The 23,969-nt window shown below is 34.2% G+C and overlaps 2 protein-coding genes across 2 annotated transcripts in view; one reads left to right on the top strand and one right to left on the bottom strand.

The window, feature by feature from the left end:
* The window catches only part of LOC128993967 (probable cytochrome P450 303a1), a 36,530-nt gene extending 20,871 nt beyond the window's left edge, over window positions 1-15,659 (top strand). The window contains exon 11 of the mRNA XM_054418114.1: window positions 15,518-15,659. The gene's annotated coding sequence lies outside the window, so the exon portion shown is untranslated. The remainder of the gene's footprint in view (window positions 1-15,517) is intronic.
* Window positions 1-23,395, bottom strand: LOC128993966 (zinc finger protein on ecdysone puffs-like). The gene is made up of 14 exons (XM_054418111.1): window positions 23,370-23,395; window positions 19,924-20,200; window positions 19,426-19,569; window positions 18,480-18,661; window positions 16,806-16,863; window positions 16,376-16,447; window positions 15,603-15,704; window positions 13,790-13,936; window positions 11,004-11,105; window positions 10,200-10,293; window positions 7,472-7,693; window positions 6,792-6,928; window positions 5,069-5,203; window positions 1-1,674 (listed from the first exon to the last, which is right to left on the bottom strand). The coding sequence occupies exons 2-14, from the start codon at window positions 20,194-20,196 to the stop codon at window positions 1,414-1,416; spliced, it is 1,929 nt and encodes a 642-aa protein (XP_054274086.1). The 5' UTR covers window positions 20,197-20,200; window positions 23,370-23,395; the 3' UTR covers window positions 1-1,413.
* Between the last annotated feature and the right edge of the window lie 574 nt (window positions 23,396-23,969).

A 23,969-nucleotide genomic window follows, 5' to 3' on the forward strand; every position in this document is an offset into this window, starting at 1 on the left:
TGAAATTCATAATGATTTATTTAAAGTAAAAAGTATAATTGCCGATTATAAAATCCTTGGTTGGCTCAAATAAAATGTTCAATTATGTTGCTACAAACATATTTCGAATAAAATATACAACAACACAAAGTAAGATAGTATTCTTCACTAGAGCGTAAAGTGACTCTTTTCGACCCAAACTCTTAAGTTTCACGATCGAGGCAAAGCCAAGGTCGGAAAATGAGTGAGGGTTGAAAAGACACTTTTTGACCATGTGATGAACAATAGTTTTCGTCATATTGCATCATAATTTAAGCAAACTAAGTTGGAAACAAAATTACTTTCATATTAAGATATTTTTTCAAAACGACTTCCAACTTGGTTTTAATTTTGCTAATTCAAATAAGCAGCTGTTTAGAAGGGGGTTCAATCATTTAGTACATGATGATTTTGTTAGTATAGGTACATCATCCTTTAGATATGTTAAATATTGAGAAGAATGCAAAATCAATTAAGTAAATCGATCCATGAAAATGATTCTGGAAGAATCAAATGTTTCAACTGAGTGTACAATAGCTGACTTACTCCCTAGGGACTAAAAAGGCTTTTAGGGAGTAAACAAGTTACTTTATACCCACAACGCATGTATTAAAACGGCTGTTTTTGCTGCAATATGACGAAAAAGTGATCTATAAGTTGCAAATAGCAATTATGTCTCCTAACCTAAAGATTTGGGCATTTAGTATTAATACATGGGAATTAATTTTTTATTTATAGAATCTTAAAACGATGCACTATACAAAAGAAAACAAAATGGAGGTTTTTATAAGCAATTTGTTTGGTCTTAGCTCAAATTATGATCTACACGAATCCTTCATTCATATTTGAATAGAATACACCCAGGGGCATCCCCATCTCATAATAATAATTCCCCATACATTTTTTTGTTCCTTTGCAGGTGGAACTTTTTAGGTATTGATTGGGAATGGTTCAAACTGTGGTCTTGTTACAATTTAAAGTTGAACTTTTGTAGAATAGCAGCATCATTAATTGATAGCCAATGAAAAAATTTGTATCTGGGTCCATAAAATTATCTTGCTTGGAATCAAACCAGCGACCTTCAGATTCGGCTACATTCAAAGGGGTTTGCTGGTGATTTAATTGAAATTTGTCAAGAGATTAAAACAAAATTGTTACCACTAATTAACTTTCAACAGAAAAATTCTGAGTTAACCAAATAAATATTTATAATGTGGTTTGATAATAGGACACCTGGTTCCCATTAGTGCTTCAAAAGATGATTAATACATTCTGCCCATTACAAAGCATACTGCTAGTCTTTAATAGAATCTGAAAACAAACTATGTATAAATTCTTAAAAATGATTAAAACTATGCTTCTAACATTGATTAAGTGGATATTTGCTCGTCACATTTATTTTCCTCGCCCTCTTCCGCGACGGCCTCCTCTACCACCACCTCCTCGTCCTCTCTTGACAGGAGCCGAGTCTTCTTCTTTAGCTTCCTCCGTCTCCTTTGTAGCTTCTATTGATTCATCTATATCCTTATCCACTTCTTCCCAAACACTGTCCGGTATGTCATCCTTCTCTTCTGTTTTGCTCTCGTCCACTTCCATAGATTCATCCTTGTCGCTCACTTTGCGCCTTTTCCAGTTCCCCTCGTCATCTTCGGCAGCCTAATCAACACGTAAAAGAAAAATGAAAGAGTTCTACTGGATCTAGACGAGTGGTTTTTAATATTTGTAACACAGACTCAGAAAGCTACTTTCTAGAAATTAATATGGTGCTTCTAACAAGTTCATTCTAAATGTTTATAACACCTTGTCTAAGGTATTTTAATCAAAGTAAATTTTACGGGGGGATATTGTACAAGTTTTATTGGCAAAACTCAATTTGGCAAAAATTAGGCGTAGATCACAGATCATTATTTAAGTAGTGAACAAAATAGTTCAATTTAGGCCTAATTATTTTACCTAATGGATATTTATATAAAATGTACATCAAACTACATTTAAATGGTGTTAAAAATTACTTATTTATATAGATTTGTTCAAGGAAGCCTCTAGGCATGGATTTTGAGTTGGAGAATAAAGAGAATAGCAGCTAGCTTACTTTAAGTACAGGTAGGCCATAGAACATTATAGAAGGCACAAAAGACACACAATATTTTGTCCCCTTTGGGATTTTTGTCAAGCGTAGAGAAGTGAAACAAAATGACATGACATATTAGAAAACTCTCCCGAAAAATATTGTATATTCTGTAGGTGTGTTCTGTATGTTCTAAAAAGCATACTGTATTTCTTCAAGGTAATCCAACTGCTATCCTCTTTATTCTACAATACAATCGAAATAAAATTCCTAATATAAACTTTCAATCGAATTGGGACTTAGGAAAAAAATGGCAGATACATATTTTATTATTGTTGGTTAGTTTTCTCTAGAAATTCTTTTTGAGGATAAATGGTCATGTAATAAATGGCCATGGGAGTGAGTGAGTGAGTAATGGTCATGTTTATTAGGAAGTATTTGAATTATGTTGGATCTTTTTCATTTCTAATTTTTAGGGATATATTTTAGAAAACTCTTACCAGCCAGGATTATGGTCATTTTCATAAAACTTCAATGTGTGCCTTTTTGACATTGACAGATTTTTTCCTTTTTCTTATGTTCACCTGTGAAGCACTGTCCTCAACCACCTTCTCCTTTCTCAGTTCAAACAAGCCTCCCGTCGATTTTAGGTATGTTTTAGTACAGTACACTACTGATTATCCTAGCCCCTGGATTATCCAAGGTCGTTTATGACTAAATAAATTTTTTTATATTTTCAGTTGGAAAACAATAAGAACTTTGTTATGCTGTTCAACAAAAATATTATGTTTCTAGTTTCTGTTTATAGGAAAGTAAAAATAGCAAATATAATTTGGGATTTGTTCAAATGAATACTTTAAATAGCCACTTTGACGTTAGAGTGATCCGCAATATCTAGAAAATATATTGCAATATACTATACTATATTATATTGCAAACTACTGAACTAGATGGACGAGCCGTTTGCAAAACAAGAACAAAAGCAGTGTTAGTCTTTTGTCATTACGATGTTTTGATGTAGACATGATTGTGCCAAGTGATGGCTCAGGCCAAACTCAACCAAAATGAAATTTCATGCTTTTAGACTAGAAAGATCCATCTTATTGTGCTGGTTCAAATACTATTGTATCGGTTTAGCAAAGCTCTAATAATGCTGTTTGAAGTTTTCAAGACGACCGATGAAGTGTTGGGCATGTTTGAATTATTCTCTTAGATAGCACTTATGAAAACGTCGGTTTTTACATTACAGAAGTTTCAGCAAATATGTTTACGGTGAATAAATAAAATTAACTTTTTTATTTATCACCCAAAATGTGTAGGCTAGTTAGTTTGATTAATTTGTTTTTTTTTTTTTTTTGTTATAAATAGCCTAGATTTATTACCTTATAACACCACTTTATCAAAAGATAAATCAAGGATATTATCCATAAACTCGGTTAAAGGATGAAATCTATAAGAAAATGTCTATGCATATCAACACTTTAAGGTTAATCAATTGAGAACTCATGCATTGTGTTGAAATAATTTACTTTACATTGACCACCACAAAACATTTTTACAAGGAAGATGAAAATTTAACACACGTGGAAATAAGCAGATTACAATACTACAGTTAGTAACATCTAAAAAAATAACAAACTTTTAATCCTACTTAACAAAAACCACACATATTATCAAAAATGATGAAAAATATTACTTGTATGTTACCAAAGTATTTGGCAATTTAGAAACAATATAAAATAGAGGAAAGTGCAACACGGTAGCTTACATTAAAGGTTATAATGTACAAATAGTGCTATTAGCAGCTTAATATTGAACTCGCTAAGTTTTAAAATCTATGGTTGTCAGTAAACTCCCTAAATAAACAAAAACAAATATTTTTTTTAATACTACAATGGTTTCAAATTAAAAAATTGTTAAGAACAGAAATTAAATATTTCCTTCTGACACACAAGTTCTTAAACACGGTTTTTCTGAGATTGAAACATGCAACGTTCTTATTAGTAGCCTACACCATCTCCTGAAACAAGGTAAAAATAGTAGTAGGTAAATAAAATAAATTACAAAAAATAAAATAAAATTATGCACTTTTATTGTTTTTATGTCATTTGAGAAGGTTTCAGGCCGGATGTGAAACTTTTTTAAAGCAAATCAAAGGAGGGGAACAGAAAAGCTGATAGAGATAGAGAACAACATACATAACACATCAAACTATTTAGTAGCAGTGGCCCCATAGTTGCATGCATGCTATTAGTATAATAGCACTCATGGCGAGTTAATTTTTTTTTGTAGTTAATTAACTTTCTTCCAACTCCATCAACAACCAGAATAATCCAAACCAACAAACTAACAAGTAACAAGTTAGTAACAACAAATTATTACTATTTTCTTTCGTATTTTTTTATACTTCTGTTTACAAATTTGTTTTCTCCAAATTTTAACCATAGTTCAATAGAAAATAACCTTATCGCTACACCACTGTGAAATTACCTGTTTTTGTTATATGTTTATCACGTGCAAAAATGCATCAATCCTTTGTTTACTGCTGCAAAAGAATGTTTACTCTCTTTTTTTGGATTTTGCCGACGTAAACAAAGCTTTGTTTTTGTTTTGTCAACAGTTTCACATTTTCAACAACCAAAGTAATATACTGTAGCCTATTAACTTAAAATTGAAGGAATAGCCTAAAAATTATAAGAGTTTTGTCAAGTACCTAAGTGTAATGAAGAAATATCCAATGTCTGATTTAATTAAGGAAATAATTAGTCATTGTAGTGTAGCGAAAAGCAACGTTCAAGAGACAGGTGGAAGTGGGTCTTTACAAATTCTCGGCCATATTTAAGGTGCTCGATAAATCTGGCACTTCAAACCTATGGTCTCAAATATGTAATGACCCCCTTACTACTCTTTGTTATGAAACATAGTATAAAAAAAATAATATTTTAGTGATACACAAAAATGTATAGAAAAGTCTTAACTTACATTATCATTGTCACCATCAACTGCTTCATCCCCTTCAGTTTTGACAGCAACTTTTTCATCTTCTTTATCTCCATCTTTAGTCGGAGACAATAATGATGAATCGTCATTTCTCTTCTTTCTTCCCATGATACGAGCCTAAAATGTAAAACATTAGAAATAGTATGTTTGATTAAAAAATGAACCATCCCATTTGTAGTTTTCACACTAACTACGTTGTAGTTTCGGAAGGTGGACCTATTTTAGAGGATACTTTTGGTGGGAAAATTCCTTGATGCGTGAAATATTCTAAATATTAAATCTTAGCCATTTCCACTGCTAACGGAAATCGGGCAAAAGAAACATGATGCAACTCCAGCAAGCCAACATGATCTTGAATTGAATTCAGTTTTTGTTGAGTGTCACAAAGGACTTGATACATCCATTACTATATCAATAGTTTTGTGGCATGGAACGTATGGCTTGGTTGTTTTGTTGGCAAGAGGTGTTAGCATTCCGTGTGACCTCCAAACCGAGAAGAGTGGGAAGTCAAAAAGAGCAGGAGGGGTGCAAAAACTCACATTTGTGAACACACTCTATCTTTCCCTGCCTTCTGTCAGTGGCGTAGGGTTCGGAGCGCCTCAGAGCAGGGATGGCCCAAGCCTTCCCCCAGTACTGGGGAGTATGGATTACCCCCTAGGTTGGCGGGGGGTCCGGGAAAAACTTTGAAATAATAACGTAAACTAACGTTTTTATGCAATATAGATAACATAATAAATTTAAAAACATAAATTGGTATTTTTATTGTTTTCATTATATTTAACCCATTTCATTAGGGTGTTAGAAAATAAAAACATAAATTTAAATTAAGTTGATTGAAAGGAACTTTTCCTTACTTAGAATTAGACATCACCTCAAAACAGGATAGCTTTACCAAGTGCACGTAAACAGCGGGGACTGAGCAAAGGACAAGAATTAACTAATGGCGGGTAGATGTCGGTGACGTTTAAGCACTTAGTTAGATAGAAGATAATGCCCGTTTGGGCATTATCTAAGGGCATTATTGAACAGTACAAACATAAATCCTTTCCTACTTTTACAGGATTTTTGACATTGTGTAATAACTAAATCGGGTTTTGGCGGGCCTAGAAGCTTTAGCTCAGTTCTCTGTTCAAAACTTACCACCTCACCACCCGCATACTTTGTAGAAATATTTTTAACCGAATTTATAGTTCATTATTAGCACTAAACAAAGAAAAAGTGGTATATTAATAAATGAACAAGAATACCCCGAGACACTGCACCAAATCATCTCGAGCCATACCTCCCCCTCCCCTTCACCTTCCTTCCGCCCCTACCACGCTTGACAACATAGAAAAAATACTAGCCTGGCGCCGCTCCCGCCCACTAGTATTATTTCGCTCATTATTCGTCTTGCCTGCATGGAACTTCTCTACTGCCTGCAGTTATCACCACCTGGTGTAATAAGTTACATCCAAATTCTTTTCAATATTGGCAAAGTGCTCGGGATGAATTTTTGTCACATAAACTAAGTATTTATATATCAAAAGTCTTTGTTTGAAATTTAATTTTTTTTCTTCGGTGGTGACACAAAAATAACCGGTAGTTTAAATTGAACCCGACATACACTTAATTTTACACTACATATACACGGATACAATGTCTGAGGCTCTTTTTTAACTCATCAAAGTGACAATACTAGGTTAACCAAACAGGATTTGTTTACCTTGGCTCGCACGGTGTTGCAGTAGTTGTTGTAATGAGACAATGTGCGACAGTGGACTTTACACTCTTCTTCGCTCTGAATGAAGCGACTGCATACTCGGCACATGTACCCGGTCACTTGTATCACCAAATCTTTTCCTGGAAAAAATATTGAATGGGTTATTATAATATCCACGACTTTTGAGATGGGGACACAATCTACAGGGAATTTCAACAGAAAGATGCTCTGTCTAGATTAGAATTTAACACACAAAGTCCTGTCTCTACAACTATTAGGTGTTGTCCCATTATTCCTCATTACTGTTATTATTGTCGTTTAATCTTTTTTATTTATCAATTTATCATCTGAACATTTGCGGTTTTAATGTTTGTGAGTCTCTGTTTACATGTTGAATGTTAGTTTATGTGAATCAACCAACTTCTGATAAAGAGATTATGACATCCTTCATCGCCTGAAGAATATACTTCATGACAAGTTGAAACTAGTTGGGACACATCCAACGTTTGTACGCAACGTACAAACGATTCTTCTTAAATACCCGATTCTACGTCAGAATCGGGTATTTAAACCATTTTAAATAATGTCCATCACACAAAAATTGAAAAAAGCGTTTATTCCTAGACAATGTTTAGGCTTTCGATTAATTCTTCATAACCTAATATTTTAAAAATGTCAATTACCAACAGGAACTGAGGGGATGTACTTGGGGAGTTTACTCGGCTCTATGTCAATGCCCTGAGCCATTTCATTCTCTTTCTCTTCTTCCTTCTTCTCCTCTCCTTCCTTGCCGTCTTTCTTGGCGTCCTCTCGTTCCTTCAGCGGTTCTTCTTTCAACTCTCCAGTGATATCCTCCTCGGAGTGAGAACGCACCAACACCGGGATCTCCTTGTTCACCATCTCACCTGAGCAAGTAATCTCATCAAAGTTCGTGATTCAAATTACATTTTAAATTTACCCTTGTAGTGCTACTGCGCTTTACCCAGTACCAAAGTGCGAGGCCAGCTAGGCTTTTGGAACCAATATCGCAAGGTCTAAGAAACGTCACAACTTATTTTGAAGGGAACCCCTACATGGGGTTTTTATAAGAAAAACAAGACTTTAACATATTTAACTTTATTAAACCAGAAAAAAGGGAAGCAAAATTGTTGGCTCTTCATGACTAATTTTATTTTTATACTAATTTCCAGATCCAAACTAACCCAATTCATAAAATTAATTTAGCAACAAAATTATTAACAGCTATTTATACACAGTAACAGCTATTGTACATGCTTAAGTCATGAAGCTATTGTACATGCTTAAGTCATGAAACTATCACTGGGATGAAACTGTACTGTTTAGACAGCTCTCATGTGTGATAAAACTAGATTTTCTTGACCCAGTAAGCAGAATTTTTGTTTTAATAGTGTGGAAACACTGCTTTTGCAATTCATTATGGTATTCATTTGCAATGATCAACGCCACGTATATATTTAATAATAAGGAGGAAAGGAGCACACTAATTTCCATTCACAAAAAATAAATTTGACAGCTTAGTTCAGTTCAATTCAATTTCGTGCGTTTTAACCACGGCCTCCTTTAACTACAGGCCGCGGCGTTCGAAGTGGCAACACCGCATCGGATGGCTGGATGGCTAAGCTACGCTACACCACTACACCAGTGAACGCTCGCGCCGCGGAGGATTGGAACAAGCACGCGAATTATTTAGATGTTTTATATCTGATAACACTGATGTGTAGGAAAAGGAGTAAATAATTATGTGAGGCTTTCGTGTCATTACAAGAATGTAATACAATATTTATTAAAACCTTTAACGGTACATTGAACATGATTGAACGTATAAGTAGGCGCATGATTGCAGTTTTCTTCCGTCTTTTCTACGTATTTACTCTATGATTTATTAATTGATAAACACTTAAAATTTAAATCCTATCTACAATGTTATTTAGTTACAGCTTCTGTGTAAGCTATTGTTTGATCATTGGAATGATGACGTTTACTATACACAGTAAAAATTAACAAAAGCATTAAAATAAAATTATTTTATTCAAGAAAGGATTGACATTTTCAATGGTTACAGTAGCTATTATTTTGGTCTTTTTTAATTTCGTGTAGATATTTAAAAAAAATATTGCTCATTCTCAAAATAATTTTTGACTAGGTGAATCCCGTCGAAATCAACGGTTACTCTTGAGTTTTTAGGTAAATTCAGCTAACTGCGATGGATAGAGTGAAGTTATTAAAATCTTAATAGGCCTAAAATGAAGGGAAGATGAACATAACTATGAGTAAGAGGATTGTGTACCTTAAAAAACGTGGTTATTGAATTCGTTGAAATCTATATTTTCCGTCCTTTTATCGGCTTTAGGCCAAAAGGCTTTTCAGGAGTCTTACAATTGTTTCTTGTTCATGACTTTTGTTCATGTTAAAACCTATTTCACTATATGGGGAAAGGAGTTCATATAATTGGTCTGTCATCTGACGGAAAGAGCCAATATTACTAAAATAACTGGTTCCATCTTCTTTAGGAAAATCATTCAGATTTTATTTGGATTCTATAATTACTTAAAATTCATTATGAACTACAGCAAAATTATTAAAACTAAAAGGATAAGGCATTTTTGTTTTAGGCTACGGTATTTAATTATGAAGACATTAAGTCGTGCAGTATTTGATACAAAAGTAATATTCTTGTGGATACCCAAAAGGCATATTAAAATGCTTGAAATAATTCAGTTGGCCTACATTAATTAGCTATGCGATACTACACTACAGTTGCGAGCAGCGCTACTCGCCGCGCCGCACCATAAAACTGAGATTTGGTCACTCTGTTCAACCCAAAACTTTAACAAAACTAAGCATGATAGAAAGAAAAGTTAAATACAAAAATTAAAGTATATTTAATTATCTACAACTTTCTCACAGACGAAACTTCTCTGACCAACAAACACAAATTTTAGTAGGCGACTAACTTTTTCACTTCACTATTCCAAACATTTTCTAATGTGTTAATTTTAAAAATATATATATGTACTACCAAATAAAATTTTAATTTTCAAAACCATACCATTGGCATGAAGGGTTTATTCCCTACCTCTGTACAAAGTTTCAAACTTTTATCTCAATTGTAAGGGTGTAAAAATGCAGTATATTTAAACCGCGACCACTAGTTTCGTACTACCGTAATGGTGAAATGGCCGGGAGTTAATGCTCAGTGCGACGTTGCCAATTCTCGCTGGCCGCGGCCTGTAGTTAAAGGAGGCCGTGGTTTTAACAGGTCCCTGGGTATAAATCTTAACGGTAAAATAATTAATTGAGAGACTGTCAAACAAAGTCTGGAACGGTTATGCTAATAAAATACAGTATCCATTAAAATTACTCAAATCCATCAAATACAATTTTTCTTACCACAGTTGACACTGTCAGGATTCACAAGCTCATCGATGTCAAAATCATCATCCTTCATGTTAGGTTTTGTAGCTCGACGGAACTCGGCCACTTTCTGTACACCAAAATTGTTATTGGAAAAAACTATGCGGAAAAACAACAACCAACTCCTAAGAACAACTGAATATAGTCTTGTATGTGCTAGCCTAAGTATTAAGTTAAATCAACAATATTTGAATAGAAAATAGGCCTACAATTTCTGTTGATGATATTGATCTCTAACAACATCTCAAAATCATAACATCACTATATCCATTTCCCATTTACCTGATCTCGCTGGTTCGCAAATTCAATCAAGTTTATCCAGCCTAACACATTCATGTCAAATTTCATCAAAATCAAACCAAAATTAATCGAGTTAACATGTTCATTGAAGCACACATATAAAGATATGTACTTACTCCGGTCACAATATTTAGATGAATAAATGGGAAGAAATCTATCAACCTTTAAAATAATAGCTTAACAGCTGAGGTTTGCTAACAGCTAGAACAATTATATAGGATTAAGCAAAAAAGTAGCGGGGGAACTTTAAATTTTGTGATCCAACTATATAAAAACATTTCAACGAATAGCGTTTTTGGTCTCAGGAGACATAGAAATGAAAAAGTAAATCGGTCCTGGGTCTAGTCTTACTGCGCCACCTTTGGTAACTTTCTCCCCTATGGGGATATTCGTTAATAATTCAATGGGTTGGATGTTTCTTTAATTTCAATGTCAAACTACAAAGTTAAAAACCCCAGAATAATGATTCAACCTACTTACCTCGAGATGAGAGAACTGTAGACGATGCTCATCCCACTCCAGCCGTGTAGAAAACTCCTTGTTGCAGTGGGAACATTTGGGGTGCAAAAACGCCTTCAATTTCTGTAGAGGAAATAAGCCTCTTAATCCAATATTTACTTTATTTCAAAATCAACTAAAATTACGTTTAAATTAATCATTTTAGTTAAAATCATTTTTAGTGTGGAATAAAACTTCAAAAGCAAAATAAATACAAAGCACACACACACATAAATATACATATATATATTAGGGGTGTGCGAGTTTTCGAACATCGAGCTTTTTCGAGCCGAATAGGACGCTATTCGGCTCGGCTCGTGATTTTCAAAAAGTTCGAAATGTTCGAGCCGAATACTTATTGAACTAGCAAATAAAAATTCAATTAATAAATAAGGAACTTTCATTTAAATTTACTCTCCTCCGTTTCATAATTGTGTCTTGATAAGCAAGAACCTCAGCTCAGTCAAGACGCAATGATTATCGATCGTAATTTTGAGGAAACTACCACCTATCGCGTTGTCTTTCTAACACAACTATTCGTATCGTAATATACAACGCAGTGCGAGTGCGTGATTGGCTAAGTCGCTATGACGACACACGGTTGCCGTGGCAACCTACAGTGCGCACTGAGCACTGCACCTTGTGTGGGAGGGGAGATTATACCAACAAACTATTTCAGGAATTCTATTTTGGGACGGATGAAAGATAAGGAAGAAACAAAAAGTGGTCACGTGTGCAAATGTAGTGGGCGAGACAATAAGGCTATAAACGAGTATCGTCGTGTCGTTGTTCCTAGTTTGTTTACTTTTTCAGATTCCTTATCAAACGCCCCTATCTGCTATCTCTCTCTCTCTCTCTCTCTCTCTCTAACAATGTACTGATTAAACAGATTGTGGTTGACGACTTTTCTACTTACAGTTTCCCTGCGGTTATTTTAGTTCAATCAATCCCATAACCTTTCTAATGATTATCAAAATAATTAATTAATATGTTTTGTATTTTATTTCCTTTAAACCAACCCCTATTTACCATCTGTATTTTATAGAATAAAATGTTTGTTTATAAAGTTTGACTGGCCACACAATTTTGTACCTATTTTATTTTGTATAAAGTAACAGTTACTTTGAGGATTATATATATATATATATATATCAATAAGTGGCGCGTGCTGTAATGAGTGCTTTTTATTATCAAAATAAGTAATGAGTTATTAATTTTTGATAGTACATGGGTCATTGAATACCATAATGTGATGTAGTTTCCTATTTGTATCTTGCAAATAATAATAATTGATAGTTAATTCTGGAAATGAAAAATAGTGATCGCATTCATAAACCTGTTGTCAAAACAGCAACGAGGGTGTAAGGGTTTATTGTTTCAGACGCAAGGGTGTTTCAAGGACAAAGTGTTGGGCCACCCGGATTGGGGGGGAGGGGGGCGGTGAGACTGTGTGAAGGGGAGGAAACTGGTTTTGGCTATTTATTGATTAGTTCGCCGACCCTTCTAGATAACAAAATTGAGTGACAGTGTTAAATCATCGTGTTCTGCATTTCATTTCTTGTTTACTTTGTGTGTTATTCTATTAATTCTAGTGCTTTGGTCTATTTCCTCTATATGTCAATTATATATTTTTTAATATATAAGTAAAACTTGTCTCTCCACCTTTTTGGATCCAAACCAACCATGTTCTTTTTTTATTAATAGGATTCATAAAACAAAAATATTTTGTGCATGGAAAACAACAAGAATAATCACGTGTTTTTAAATTTATCTTGTATTTATTTATACAAAATAGAATTAAATATTCCTAGTAGTTACAATATACATATGTAATCGACTTGCTAGTTGTTTTGTCGTCATTCAAGGTCGCGTTGCTGTTCTGTTATGAAAGACAATCTGATTGTCTCAGTCTGCACTTCATATCTCTTCAGGCCTTCAATCGATATCCTTTTATTTCTTGCATCTTCAGTTCAGTTCAGTTCTTATCGTGATTATCTACTATTTGATGTCTTGACAATTCTCAATGTTTTTAAACATATTAAAATAACATTGTGTTTATTTAAAAATTGACTGAACATTATTATTATTATGCACTTTTTTAAGAAAAAAAAGTTTAATAATTAAGATAAGGTTACGCTAGGAAAAGCTCGGCTCGAAAAAGCTCGAGCTCGAACATTTTTTAAAAAGCTCGGCTCGGCTCGGCTCGAGGTTGAAAATCACTATTCGCACACCCCTATTTTATATATATATATATTTATATAAATATATATACACAAGTATTAATTTTATACACATTTAAAAAAAATAGCTATGCTTATAAAAAAATCCAAAACTAGGCCTATACTATTTTTTTAAATTTTATTTACTAATTTATTTTTTAAGACACAAGAGTTAACTAGTCTAAATTGTGCTTAAATGTCAAAGCTTTATTCCATGTCTTCTAACAATTAAATAACCAACATTTTTTGTGTGTAAAATGATTAAAATAACTTCATAACACTTAAGAAGATAAGTCCCTGTGTTTTTAATCAATCTCTATAGACTTATCTATTCTATAAAATAATCCTACAATTTCTCTTTTTTGTATATTTCTATAATTAGTAGAATAAACTACACCAGTTTTCCCTTAAATGGTTCTGATTTTGGGGAGATTAAAAACGATAAATTAGGGATAAAAACCTGTCTCAGATAATTTTAAACCAGTGACTTAATGACACTTTTAATGACCAATCCCTGTTAAACTAACTGACAAGTCAAACTCTGAATACCTGGTGGCGCACGTTCTTGCGGTGAGAAATCAGGTTTCCGTAGAAGTGGAGGTCGCACATAGCGCAGTATTCACGAGGATGGTTGTAAATCTTGAGTCCCTGACGCTGCTTGCGTTCCAATTCCATCTCGCGCTGTTGTTCTGCCAGCTAAACGGACACAAGTTATCAGTTCAGGGTCCAAATTACACATTGCAAATTTACACATCAATCCTTATGGTTAAATCTTAGGTTGCCTTGTTATCAAAGATTTCATCTTCCCTGTTACAAAATGTTATAGTCTATATACATTAAACACACACATGCAGGAGATATATTTTATATACATTAATCACACACATACAGGAGATATATTTTATATAGGGTAAGCGGGGGGAATTGGGAGGTATGTTTTACAAATGTATCTGGTTAGGCCACTTTTCCTATTTTTGTTGTTAAATGCCTACTTAATTAATTTTATAATACAAAAAGCTATCTTTTTCATGTTTTATTTTTTTCCCGCAATTCCCAAAAAAAATTAAAAAAATTAAAATGTGTTTTACCACCCAATTACCCCCATGGGGGTAATTGGGTGGTAGGTCAACAATCCATAAACACTAAATGCTAATTAAAGTTGGGAAATTGGGTGTTATAAAGGAAACTAAAAGCAACATTTTTAACTAGGTTTAATAAAAACAAACAAAATTTACCATAAATTTTGCGGTAACAAACATATTTTTCCTGAACTACGCACATAAAAAAAAATCTTTAACCACAATTAAATATTATGGCCTACAGTTTTTAAATTCATAATATAAAGAGTACATTAATAATATTAACAGGAAAATAGGGACAGATTCTTCTCTAATAAGGTTTAAATTATGTAATATGGTCTCAAAACTTTAGAAAATGAGGCACGATTTTCCAGTCCTTCGCACGATATAAAACAAGGGATGCTGTATAAACTAAGTAATGTAGGCCTAATGCACTAGTTTACTACATCAGCTCAGTCGCTACTGCAGTCTCTATGCCTATTTAAGTAACTATAATACAATTTTGTGACTTTTTTTAGGTCGTCTGGGTTCAGTCCAATGTGACGTGAACTCACGGGTATTGGGTGGTATAGGGTTAATGGTATTGGTATAGGGGTAATTGGGTGGTAGTGGTGAAATACCAAAACAAAAACTCTAGTGTGAATTATATTCACAAAATATTATTATTATTGCCTTTTTTAATTAAATTAAGCCAAGGAAACAGTATTAGCTCAGTTTTAAAATTTACCACCCAATTTCCCATAAGGGGGTAATTGGGTGGTAACATTTTTGAAAAAAAAAAAATTAGAAGTAACTTAGTTTTATTATGAAGATAAGTATTGTGCATGTTCTTTGGTATATTGTTATTCATTTTATGGTGAAAAATAATGTAATTTCACATGTATGAAAATTTTAATGCATTTTATATGAAAGATTGAAAAAGTTTGCATACAACTTTTAGAATCGCGAAATGACAAGGGTCCCTAAAACTATTTCCCTCCTTTAAATGTTTAAAGGTACAAATCTGAAAAGGTTATGGCTTATTCTTGAAGAGATTGGCTGTCCATACATGTCATTTAAATGTTAAAATATCAATAAATAAAAAATATAAAAATTGTTAAAAATTTTACCACCCAATTACCCCGCCCACCCAATTCCCCCCGCTTACCCTACATTAATCACACAAAATATTTTAAATTGATTTTGTTTGTTTGGCCAGCCAAGACTGGACGGGGGAGGGGGTGTCGATATGACTTAGTCGGCCAAGCACTAAACACTTCTACAACCAATGTTTGGGAACTTACTCTCATCTCATGACGGAGCAGATCCACTTTCAGCTTGTACTTCTCATTCAGACCATCCATCATCAGCTGATGAGGTCTTCCTTTCAGATGCTTAGTGAAGGACTGAAAAAATAAGAAATACGAATATAACATTAGGCCTACATTAGCATTCATTTTTTTAAATTAGAAAATGTGTGTCAGTCTTACCAATGGGTTTTGAAAAAAATTCACATTGCTTACTAACAACGAAAAGAAACCCAAACTCTTCAACCCATTGTAAAAGTATTAAAGTTTTTAAAGCCGTTGCCATGTATTAATTAAATTTCTTCAAGATTAAAAAATATACCGGCACTCAATCATTTGCCTAAATGATCTAAATAATGATCTAAATAAATAAATCTTTGATGATAATGATGATGATATGCCTGCCTAGGTCATATCTCGTTACCTAAAAAAATATGTTTCTTTTCCATTTGACTAATTACACACAAAATATTAGCTTTAAAAATGTATATTTGCCTAAAAAAGCAGCAGTGTTGTTGTAAGTGGATACTAAATGTAATTAAAACTTTCCTAATAAACTAAAAGAAAACAAACAAACGGCTATTTTCTTTGGATTTTATCAGTGGTTACTCAATGTCTAAATAATAGGAAATCAGTCTCAATACAAAATTTATGGACATTTTCCAGTCATAAAAATGTACATACAATTTCCGATTCACCTGGTCGGCTAGATACCCAATTATGAGATTACTTTTGCCGACCAACACAAAACTTTGTCAGAATCAACTTACAATTTCATCCCACATGTTCTTAGAGCAAACGTGGCAGTAGAGCAGAGCTGCGGGAATCGGAATCGGTTTGGTCTGAAAAAAATACAAATATATATTTAGCTTCAAAATGTAATGCATTTTTCATATTTTTGTCTGAACACATTAAACACTTAAATATTAATAATATTAAAACATTAAATATTATGTTTTCTAGGGTCAAGAGAGAAATATATAAAACTGAGTTGTTTTGAGTCAATTAAATAAGACTTGCTCAAACTTTGCTTCAACTTTTAATTCTTTTCTACCACATGGACTTTCTACTATATCAGCTTATACCTTATTCTTTTCTAAGCCTTTGTACTTAAAAAGAATGTAAAAAAGTCATTAAGTTAATTATTTTTATTACAAATTTTTAAAACCAAACATGGAGCTTATCTAATATTAGGCCTACCTCTTTTTCAGCCTCTTTGGGGTGGGAAGATTCGGTTTCTTCTTCCTTCTTCTCTTCCCTAAATAAATCAAGTACAGATTTGTTTAAGAAAGGGCATGTATCTTAAACATTAAACTGCTGTTCATACACAAGCAACTTAGATTACATTTTGGAAAAAAAATTCTACCACTTTCCTGGCAAGCCGAAGATATTGCTCCACAGATAGACTATCACGGACCGTGGCCTTTTGTGACCAGAAAGAAGTCAAATGTTTAAAAAAATTTAAAAATAAAAGTGCATATAAGTTTAGGAAAAAATCTTAAGATTACTGTTCAATAAACAGTAAGAAAGTGTTTTATTTTTAATGTAAATAAATAATTTTTGATATTCACATAAACCATAACAAATCTGCAAAACTAATGTATACAGGGTGTCCGAAAAATTTTGTCGTTAATTTCCATGACCATTAAACATTGATTTCCATGACTTGCGAACTTTGCTCAAAAATTTTTATATAACATACACACACGAATAATACTGCCTGGACATGTTATTTTGTAGAAAATACTGAAATATTTAATAACAGATGACAATGGAGTACAATAGGTACAACAATGAACTAAACAAACTCAAAACTCATAAAATAATACAACTGTAATAAATTGAATTGTCACATTTGTGAAAAATCCTGAAAAATGCTACAACAGTCGGAGTTACGGCTGACTAGAGCATTGAATGGTCCCCTCAAATCCATCCATCATTGGAAATTTTCATGACTTCTTGCCTATTTCCATGACAATCCCTATAGTACATGGCCAAGAGTACTTCTAACATTAATTTTCAAGAGCGGGGTTTATTGAATTGAAAAAACTTACAATCAATCATTTAAATATTACAGTCCAATACAAGTCAGAACGTTAGCAAACAGCTAACGCCTCTTATTTGTGAGTAAAGATAAGCATACAAAGAAGAGTATTTATGACATAGCTTTTTTTTATACTTTATTAAATAGAGCAGATTGCGCTTACAGTCTGATTTCATATCTGATTTCTTATTGTCAAAAGATTTGCCACCGAAGCAGCTGTTTTGGACTCTACGACAATTGCTTTGAATGTTATTGCAGTTCAAATCATTTCAAGTTCATATTTCCTTCAAATACGGTTTCATTATTCTTATAATATAATTCCCTTTAAAACTACATACATACCACAAAAAATGTAGATTTCATCGAACATCAACTTCTTGTAGTGAGCCCAGACAGAATATTTACGCACAACGTAGCTCCAATCAAGAATCAATGGATTTTGGCACTTATTGATTTTAGCCAATGAATGATGAGTTTGGTCAAATTTCCATGCAACCCAGGAATAATTTGTTCTCAACAGAAATGGAACTGACGACAGCCTTCAGCTCGAGTAAAATAGCTTTGAAAGAAGCCAACTTTTGAGCAAAAAGGGCGGTTCTTAGATAAAAGCTTGTAAATGTATATAAAACAATTGAACATTAATTGATTGAGGGTTTTGATGTATAATTTTTTAACAGGAAGCATTTAATGGCCACATAGAAATCATTAGACACGCATATTTTGATTGGTGGACAGTTATTGGAAGGAGATAACGTAGAGAAAATGTCTTTGTTTTTCAAAGAAAAACAGAAACTTTGCTGATAGAGGGTGAAAATTCCCATCCGACTCACCTTTTAGAAACATCAGTGGGTTCAGTTTTAACATCTCCATTGGGTTTCTCAGCCTCTTTATCTTTCTTATTCTCTTCTTTCTGAGCTTTGGGAGATTTTGAAACAGGAGTCTTGCGTTCGTAACCTGTTCGGTTACGGCCTAGATTGCGACGGTCACTATCCATACGTCGGTTCATACCCGACTGGAAAGCATAGTGGAGAACCATACAAGTAAGTAACAACCTTTTAAAACAAACTTTAAGAAAATCAGTGACAGAAATGTATAATAAATATTGAAAATATGAAAAGGATTTGTATAGGAATTCTTAATAAACTGATCAAATTGAAAAGCGATTTAACTGTTTGCCTAAAGTTAAGCAATCCAGAAGAATGGACATGTATGAAGACTTAACTGTCTCAATTATGCTATTTAACATTTAGAAATCAGTTAATGCCTACTGAGATGGTATACAAAAAATATTTTGGAACAAGATTTCACTGAAAATGCATAATTTTATAGTACGGTAATAGCTGGATGAAAGAAGTCAACAGCAATAGTAACTGTTTCTTAAAACTTAAAATTTTCACTGAATTTCAGTAGAATACAACAAAATGTTCAACATTTATCTGCAAGAGGAAAGAGATTAAAGGAGGTCTAGGGTATTTAAGTAGGTTGTTAGTTGAGAATAGGCCTACAACTGTGCTGTCAATGTTTTTCATCGAGGATTTAAAACAACTGACTTAAAGAAAACTAGGCTGTACTTTAGGGAAGAAATTCTGAAGCGATGTAGAAAATTATAGGGGGTCTAAATGATGAAAAAAGTTACCTGATCTTGTGTCATAAAAACTTTCTTGTAAAACCATATTCAACTAGACCATATTACGATCATTGTTACTCAAAGGTATTTAAATAACTTGAGAGAAAAGTAACAACTAAGCTGATGCATACCGTAATTCCATACTATACCTTATTATACGGCTCTGTTCTGCGCTGGTCCATGCGTCGTCGACGGTCTTGGAAGTTACGGTTGTTACCATAGCTATCATTGAAAGAGGACATGCCTCCGCCTGACCCCATGTTGCCCATGTTGAGCAGACTTGGAACTGACTGCTGCAGTGAACCGAACAACAACGTTAAATAATGTCATCGGTAATCAACTACTGGTAAGATTATAGCCTACTGCAGAAAGTTAGTAATAGCTAAAACAATTAGAAAATCATACTACAAAAAGTGTGCAGTTATTTAATAGTAGCACTTCAAAATAATTTCTGACAGAATGCCCAAGTAACTTCTGTGGGAGGATTGAAAAATTAAATGTGATATTGATTCAAGGTAATCTTTGGATTTAAGAGAACATTTTAAAATATTTTTAATGAAGGATTTTTTTAAAGATGCAAATATAAAGATAGGCTAGAAGTGTGTGAAAAAGCTTAATATGAGAACAATATTGTAGGCTAGCTGTACCTGCTGGCTAATCAACTTGGTGATCAAGTTGCTTGCTAGAGCCAGCTGTGCCTCTGGTGAGGTCAGCTGAGATAGAAGATCGCCCTGCCCTTGGCTTCCAAGCATGCTGCTTCCTGAGCGGCCTGGGACCATTCCTCCCTCCCACGGATTCATATTGCTGTTATAGTTATCGTAGCTGCTCATGTAGTTTCCACCTCCCCTACGGTTGCCTCCGCCGCCACCAAACTCAGATCTTCTGCCACTGTCTCGGCGCATCCCTCGATTGTACGACATGACTCTGTAAAACTACAGAATCAGATTAGCAGGTTTGCAGAACATGTCTCATCTGCCTACGAGTTATCTGTAGGCTTGTTACAAGTTTATGTTAGAAAAGTATGACCTGAAGTGAATCCACAGTTTGAATTGTAGAGTATGATTTCAATGTTTCTAGAACCATTAAGTTGATTCTGACAAAGATCTAGACGTACTCAAGGCAGTTTGTAGTGGACAGAACAAAAAAACCTCAAAAACCGGTTGCAGTAAAATTTTTAGTCTCCTGCTGTCTTAGTGATGTTGTACAATCACTTTCCGCAATCATGGAAACATTCCCCCTATTTTAATGTATCTGTGAAACGTGTTTTGTTCCCAAGTAGCTAATATATAAGCTACATCTATCCCTGTTTAATAAAAATCTCACCAAAGAGACATAGGATTTCTATAACTAAAGTTTTTTTTGTTTTTTTTTAGGCCTCGGCCTAATAAAGTTCAAATTTAAAATCTTAATGTTTTGTCCATTCTAAAAACCGGAAGAAAAAGAAACAATACCTACAAAAAAATCCCTGGATCACCCTAGGAGTTTCGGTTTCACAACAAAAAATAAAATATTATTCTCTGATGTATAAAACAACCAGCGATGAAAAATCCAAAATATTTTTTTAAAAGATAGGCTAGGTAGTAGGCTATAATATAGCCTACTACTTAGAAAGGTTACGTTATTAAGTTATATACAGTACAGCAAAGGCTTAACTTATGCCATCTATAAGAAAATTTAGAATCCAGAGAACGTCTAAAACACAATAGGTATAGGCCTACCGGTAACTTAACTTATATGGAGTAAGGTATTAAGTTATAAACAATACAAAAAGTCTAGCCAATTATGATTATGATTAGCTTCTGCCAGTGAGGTTGATGTGGCACGTGTCATTCACGATCTTCCAGCAAAGAAAATCTGACAATAGGCTATTAATAACATGTCAATGTGGACAGTAGAGGCTACAAAATTATATTCACCCAGGGTTTAAATGTTAAATATTTAGGCCTAACTTAAGGGTTTCATGTTAAATGTTTAGCCTAATTAAAGGTTTTTTTTTCTTCCGCCTCTTCTAATTTCTTATTAACACATTGAGTGGGGCTGTAAATATATCAGTGTCCTTCACCAGGACCTAAAAGTTTTTTGTTGTAGGCTACATGAAATGTTATTTTTTGTTGCCAGAAGTGAGGATCCAGGTCAGAAATAGTGTTTTGAGCAGTTTTTTTCCAATAAAAATGTTGCCCGAAATCGCCTGTCACAAGTGACCGGCCCGGCCAGTGCAATGAAGTTTGAAGGCAATATGACGAAAATACCTACTCCATTTTTGGTCTCACAAACGCTGTTTTTCACACTAAAAATGTTATAGCACTACAGTATAACTAATAACTTATTTACAAATTAATTTATATACCTAGGTACCAACCCCTTTCTCCCACCCAACCATTGTTAATTTTAATTACAGTGGAACATGGAACTGCTGATCTTTATTAAAAGACACATTAAGTTAACAAAAATAATAAACTAATAAAATCAGTTGGAAAGGGCTTTTATGTCAAATAACTTAACTTAAAAAGCAATAACTTAACACAGAAGAAATAAGTTACCTAAGTAACGTAATAGTTATTTGTGCAACTAGTGAGAAAAGTGAGCAATTGACTCACTCGAGAGAAATCCTTACTCACGAGCCGTAGGCGAGTGAGGAATGGTTTCTCGAGTGAGGCAATTGTACTTTGAACTCGAGTTGCACATTATACTTTTCCTACAGTTACCATAAAACAAATAAATTGGTGAAGAAACATTTAACCTATTTTTACACAGAAGTGAACTTTTAATATAACATTTAATGTGAAGTGACAAATACAACAGTACAACAGCTGACCAGCTGATTTACAGCCAGTGCTGCCAATGTATTTCGCGCGCATACGACGTTGCCTGCATGTTACGCGCTCACTATTTCATGTCTTCTTGTTGCAAATCTGGAGTGAGACAAAGTAAGTTAAATAGAGTAAGACAATGTTAACATTGTCTCACTGATGAACAAATTGGCCACTTTGCTTTCTAAAATCAGTGAGAGGACATGTACATTGTTAGGTAACCGTAGGAAAATAAATGTGTAAAGTCAATACCAGTAACTTAACTTAAGAGGTACCGGTAACTTATGCAAGTGGGAATTTACGGGTCCCGGGACCGGCACCAGTCCGCAGGAACGGCGGGCGAAAAACACACAGTAGGCCAATAGGTTATATAAGTTTACCGCTAGCAACGCACATACAATCTCCACAATGTAGCGCTACACTGAGTGATCAATTTCAGCGGGACCTGGCTGGGCGCAGATGACCAGGCCAGCCTGGTCGGGTGTTTGGAGGCCAGCATGATAGAGGTTTGGTCCTCGGTGATCAGGCAGCACTCAATGTGTTAAGTTAGGCTATGCCTTCTCTATGACTTAGTCCTCGCCACCATAACTTAAGGCAGCCCAAGGCTGCATGCCATATATCTAATGCGGCCTTGGGCTACCTCAAGTTAGGGTGGCAGCCTAACGTAGGCCCAAATATTTGCCTATTGCTTTCCAAAGGTTATTTGTTAAGTTTATTAATTAAAAGTTATAAATTTTACATAAGTTAGGCTATGTTGTGCTACATTGTTATTGATTGCTAGGACAAGCTATTGTATTTGTACGTATTAAAAATATTAAGTTTGCTACACAATGTTAAATTGCATTGAGTTAGGCCTAAATAAATCACTGTGAAATCGGCTGCGTCTCCCGCGATCGCGGCAAAACCATGAATATCTCCCGTGATTGTGGTGAAATCATGAGAATACCGGTAGTCCGGTACTATCAAACATCCGTCACTTCTCACTTCTAGGAAAGGGGAAGCTTTCCATAATGGTTAATTTAAGACTACACTGCTGATGAATGAGATGAAAAATAGCCCATCAAGCTGCCTGCCTAAGCTTTTGAAATGGCTGGCATTTATGATTCTATTGCGTGTTGCGTGGAGCAGAACTCATAAATGCCTTATCCTATTAACATAGGCTACTTTGAAACTGATAAGCTGATTCTTAGTTTAATACATACATCGAAAATTTGTCCTTTGAGCAAAGTATCTTCAAAATAAATTAAGGTATAGGCTAGGGCTATAGATAAAAATTATCTTACCGGTTAGCTTGCGTGTAACACGACGTACGGTTAGTGAAAAAGAAAATGGCTGACACAGTGACACAGCGTCACCCACACACCACAATCACAGATCAGGACAGAAACTAGTACAGTACAGACCAAGGGGTAGCGGATTTTCCCCCTGGAATTCTACCCCTGGGAAAACGTGACGCCACAAACCAGGGGCCCATTTCATAATAAACTACAAAATTTCCATTACATTTGCATTGGGCGATCAGCTGATTTACTAATAATATTAGTTTGTACTTTATTATGAAATGGGCCCCAGGGGGTAAAATTCCGGCCGCGAACTTTTGAGTATCGCGACCAGCGAACACATAACAAAATAGAAGCGCTACTCGGAGCGCAGGAGCGTGGCAGTCTTACTAGCCGGCGAAACGGACAAAGATGGCGGCGCTAGCCTACCTGTCGGGGAAATAAATATGATATCTCGGAGATGAATAATCCAATTTTGTTGAAACAAAAATTAAATATAAGCTGGTTTAAATACATTTTACGTGGTAGCAATAAAAAAAAATCCGTTTGACAGAAAAATTTATATTGTTGAAAGATCCTAAAAGTACCGGTTTTTAAGAAACT

The sequence above is a fragment of the Macrosteles quadrilineatus genome, unplaced genomic scaffold (assembly GCF_028750875.1).
Source record: "Macrosteles quadrilineatus isolate MER2022 unplaced genomic scaffold, UCM_ALF_1.0 Scaffold_5__1_contigs__length_97177068, whole genome shotgun sequence".
Lineage (NCBI taxonomy): Eukaryota > Metazoa > Arthropoda > Insecta > Hemiptera > Cicadellidae > Macrosteles > Macrosteles quadrilineatus.

Excerpts from the sequence above, each read along its gene's own strand:
- LOC128993966 (XM_054418111.1), bottom strand. The coding sequence starts at position 20,196 with ATGTCGTACAATCGAGGGATGCGCCGAGACAGTGGCAGAAGATCTGAG. Across the intron at positions 11,106-13,789 it reads GCAAGAACGTGCGCCACCAG|AAATTGAAGGCGTTTTTGCA; the intron begins GTATTCAGAGTT and ends TTTCCTCTACAG. Across the intron at positions 6,929-7,471 it reads CATCCCCTCAGTTCCTGTTG|GAAAAGATTTGGTGATACAA; the intron begins GTAATTGACATT and ends TATTTTTTCCAG.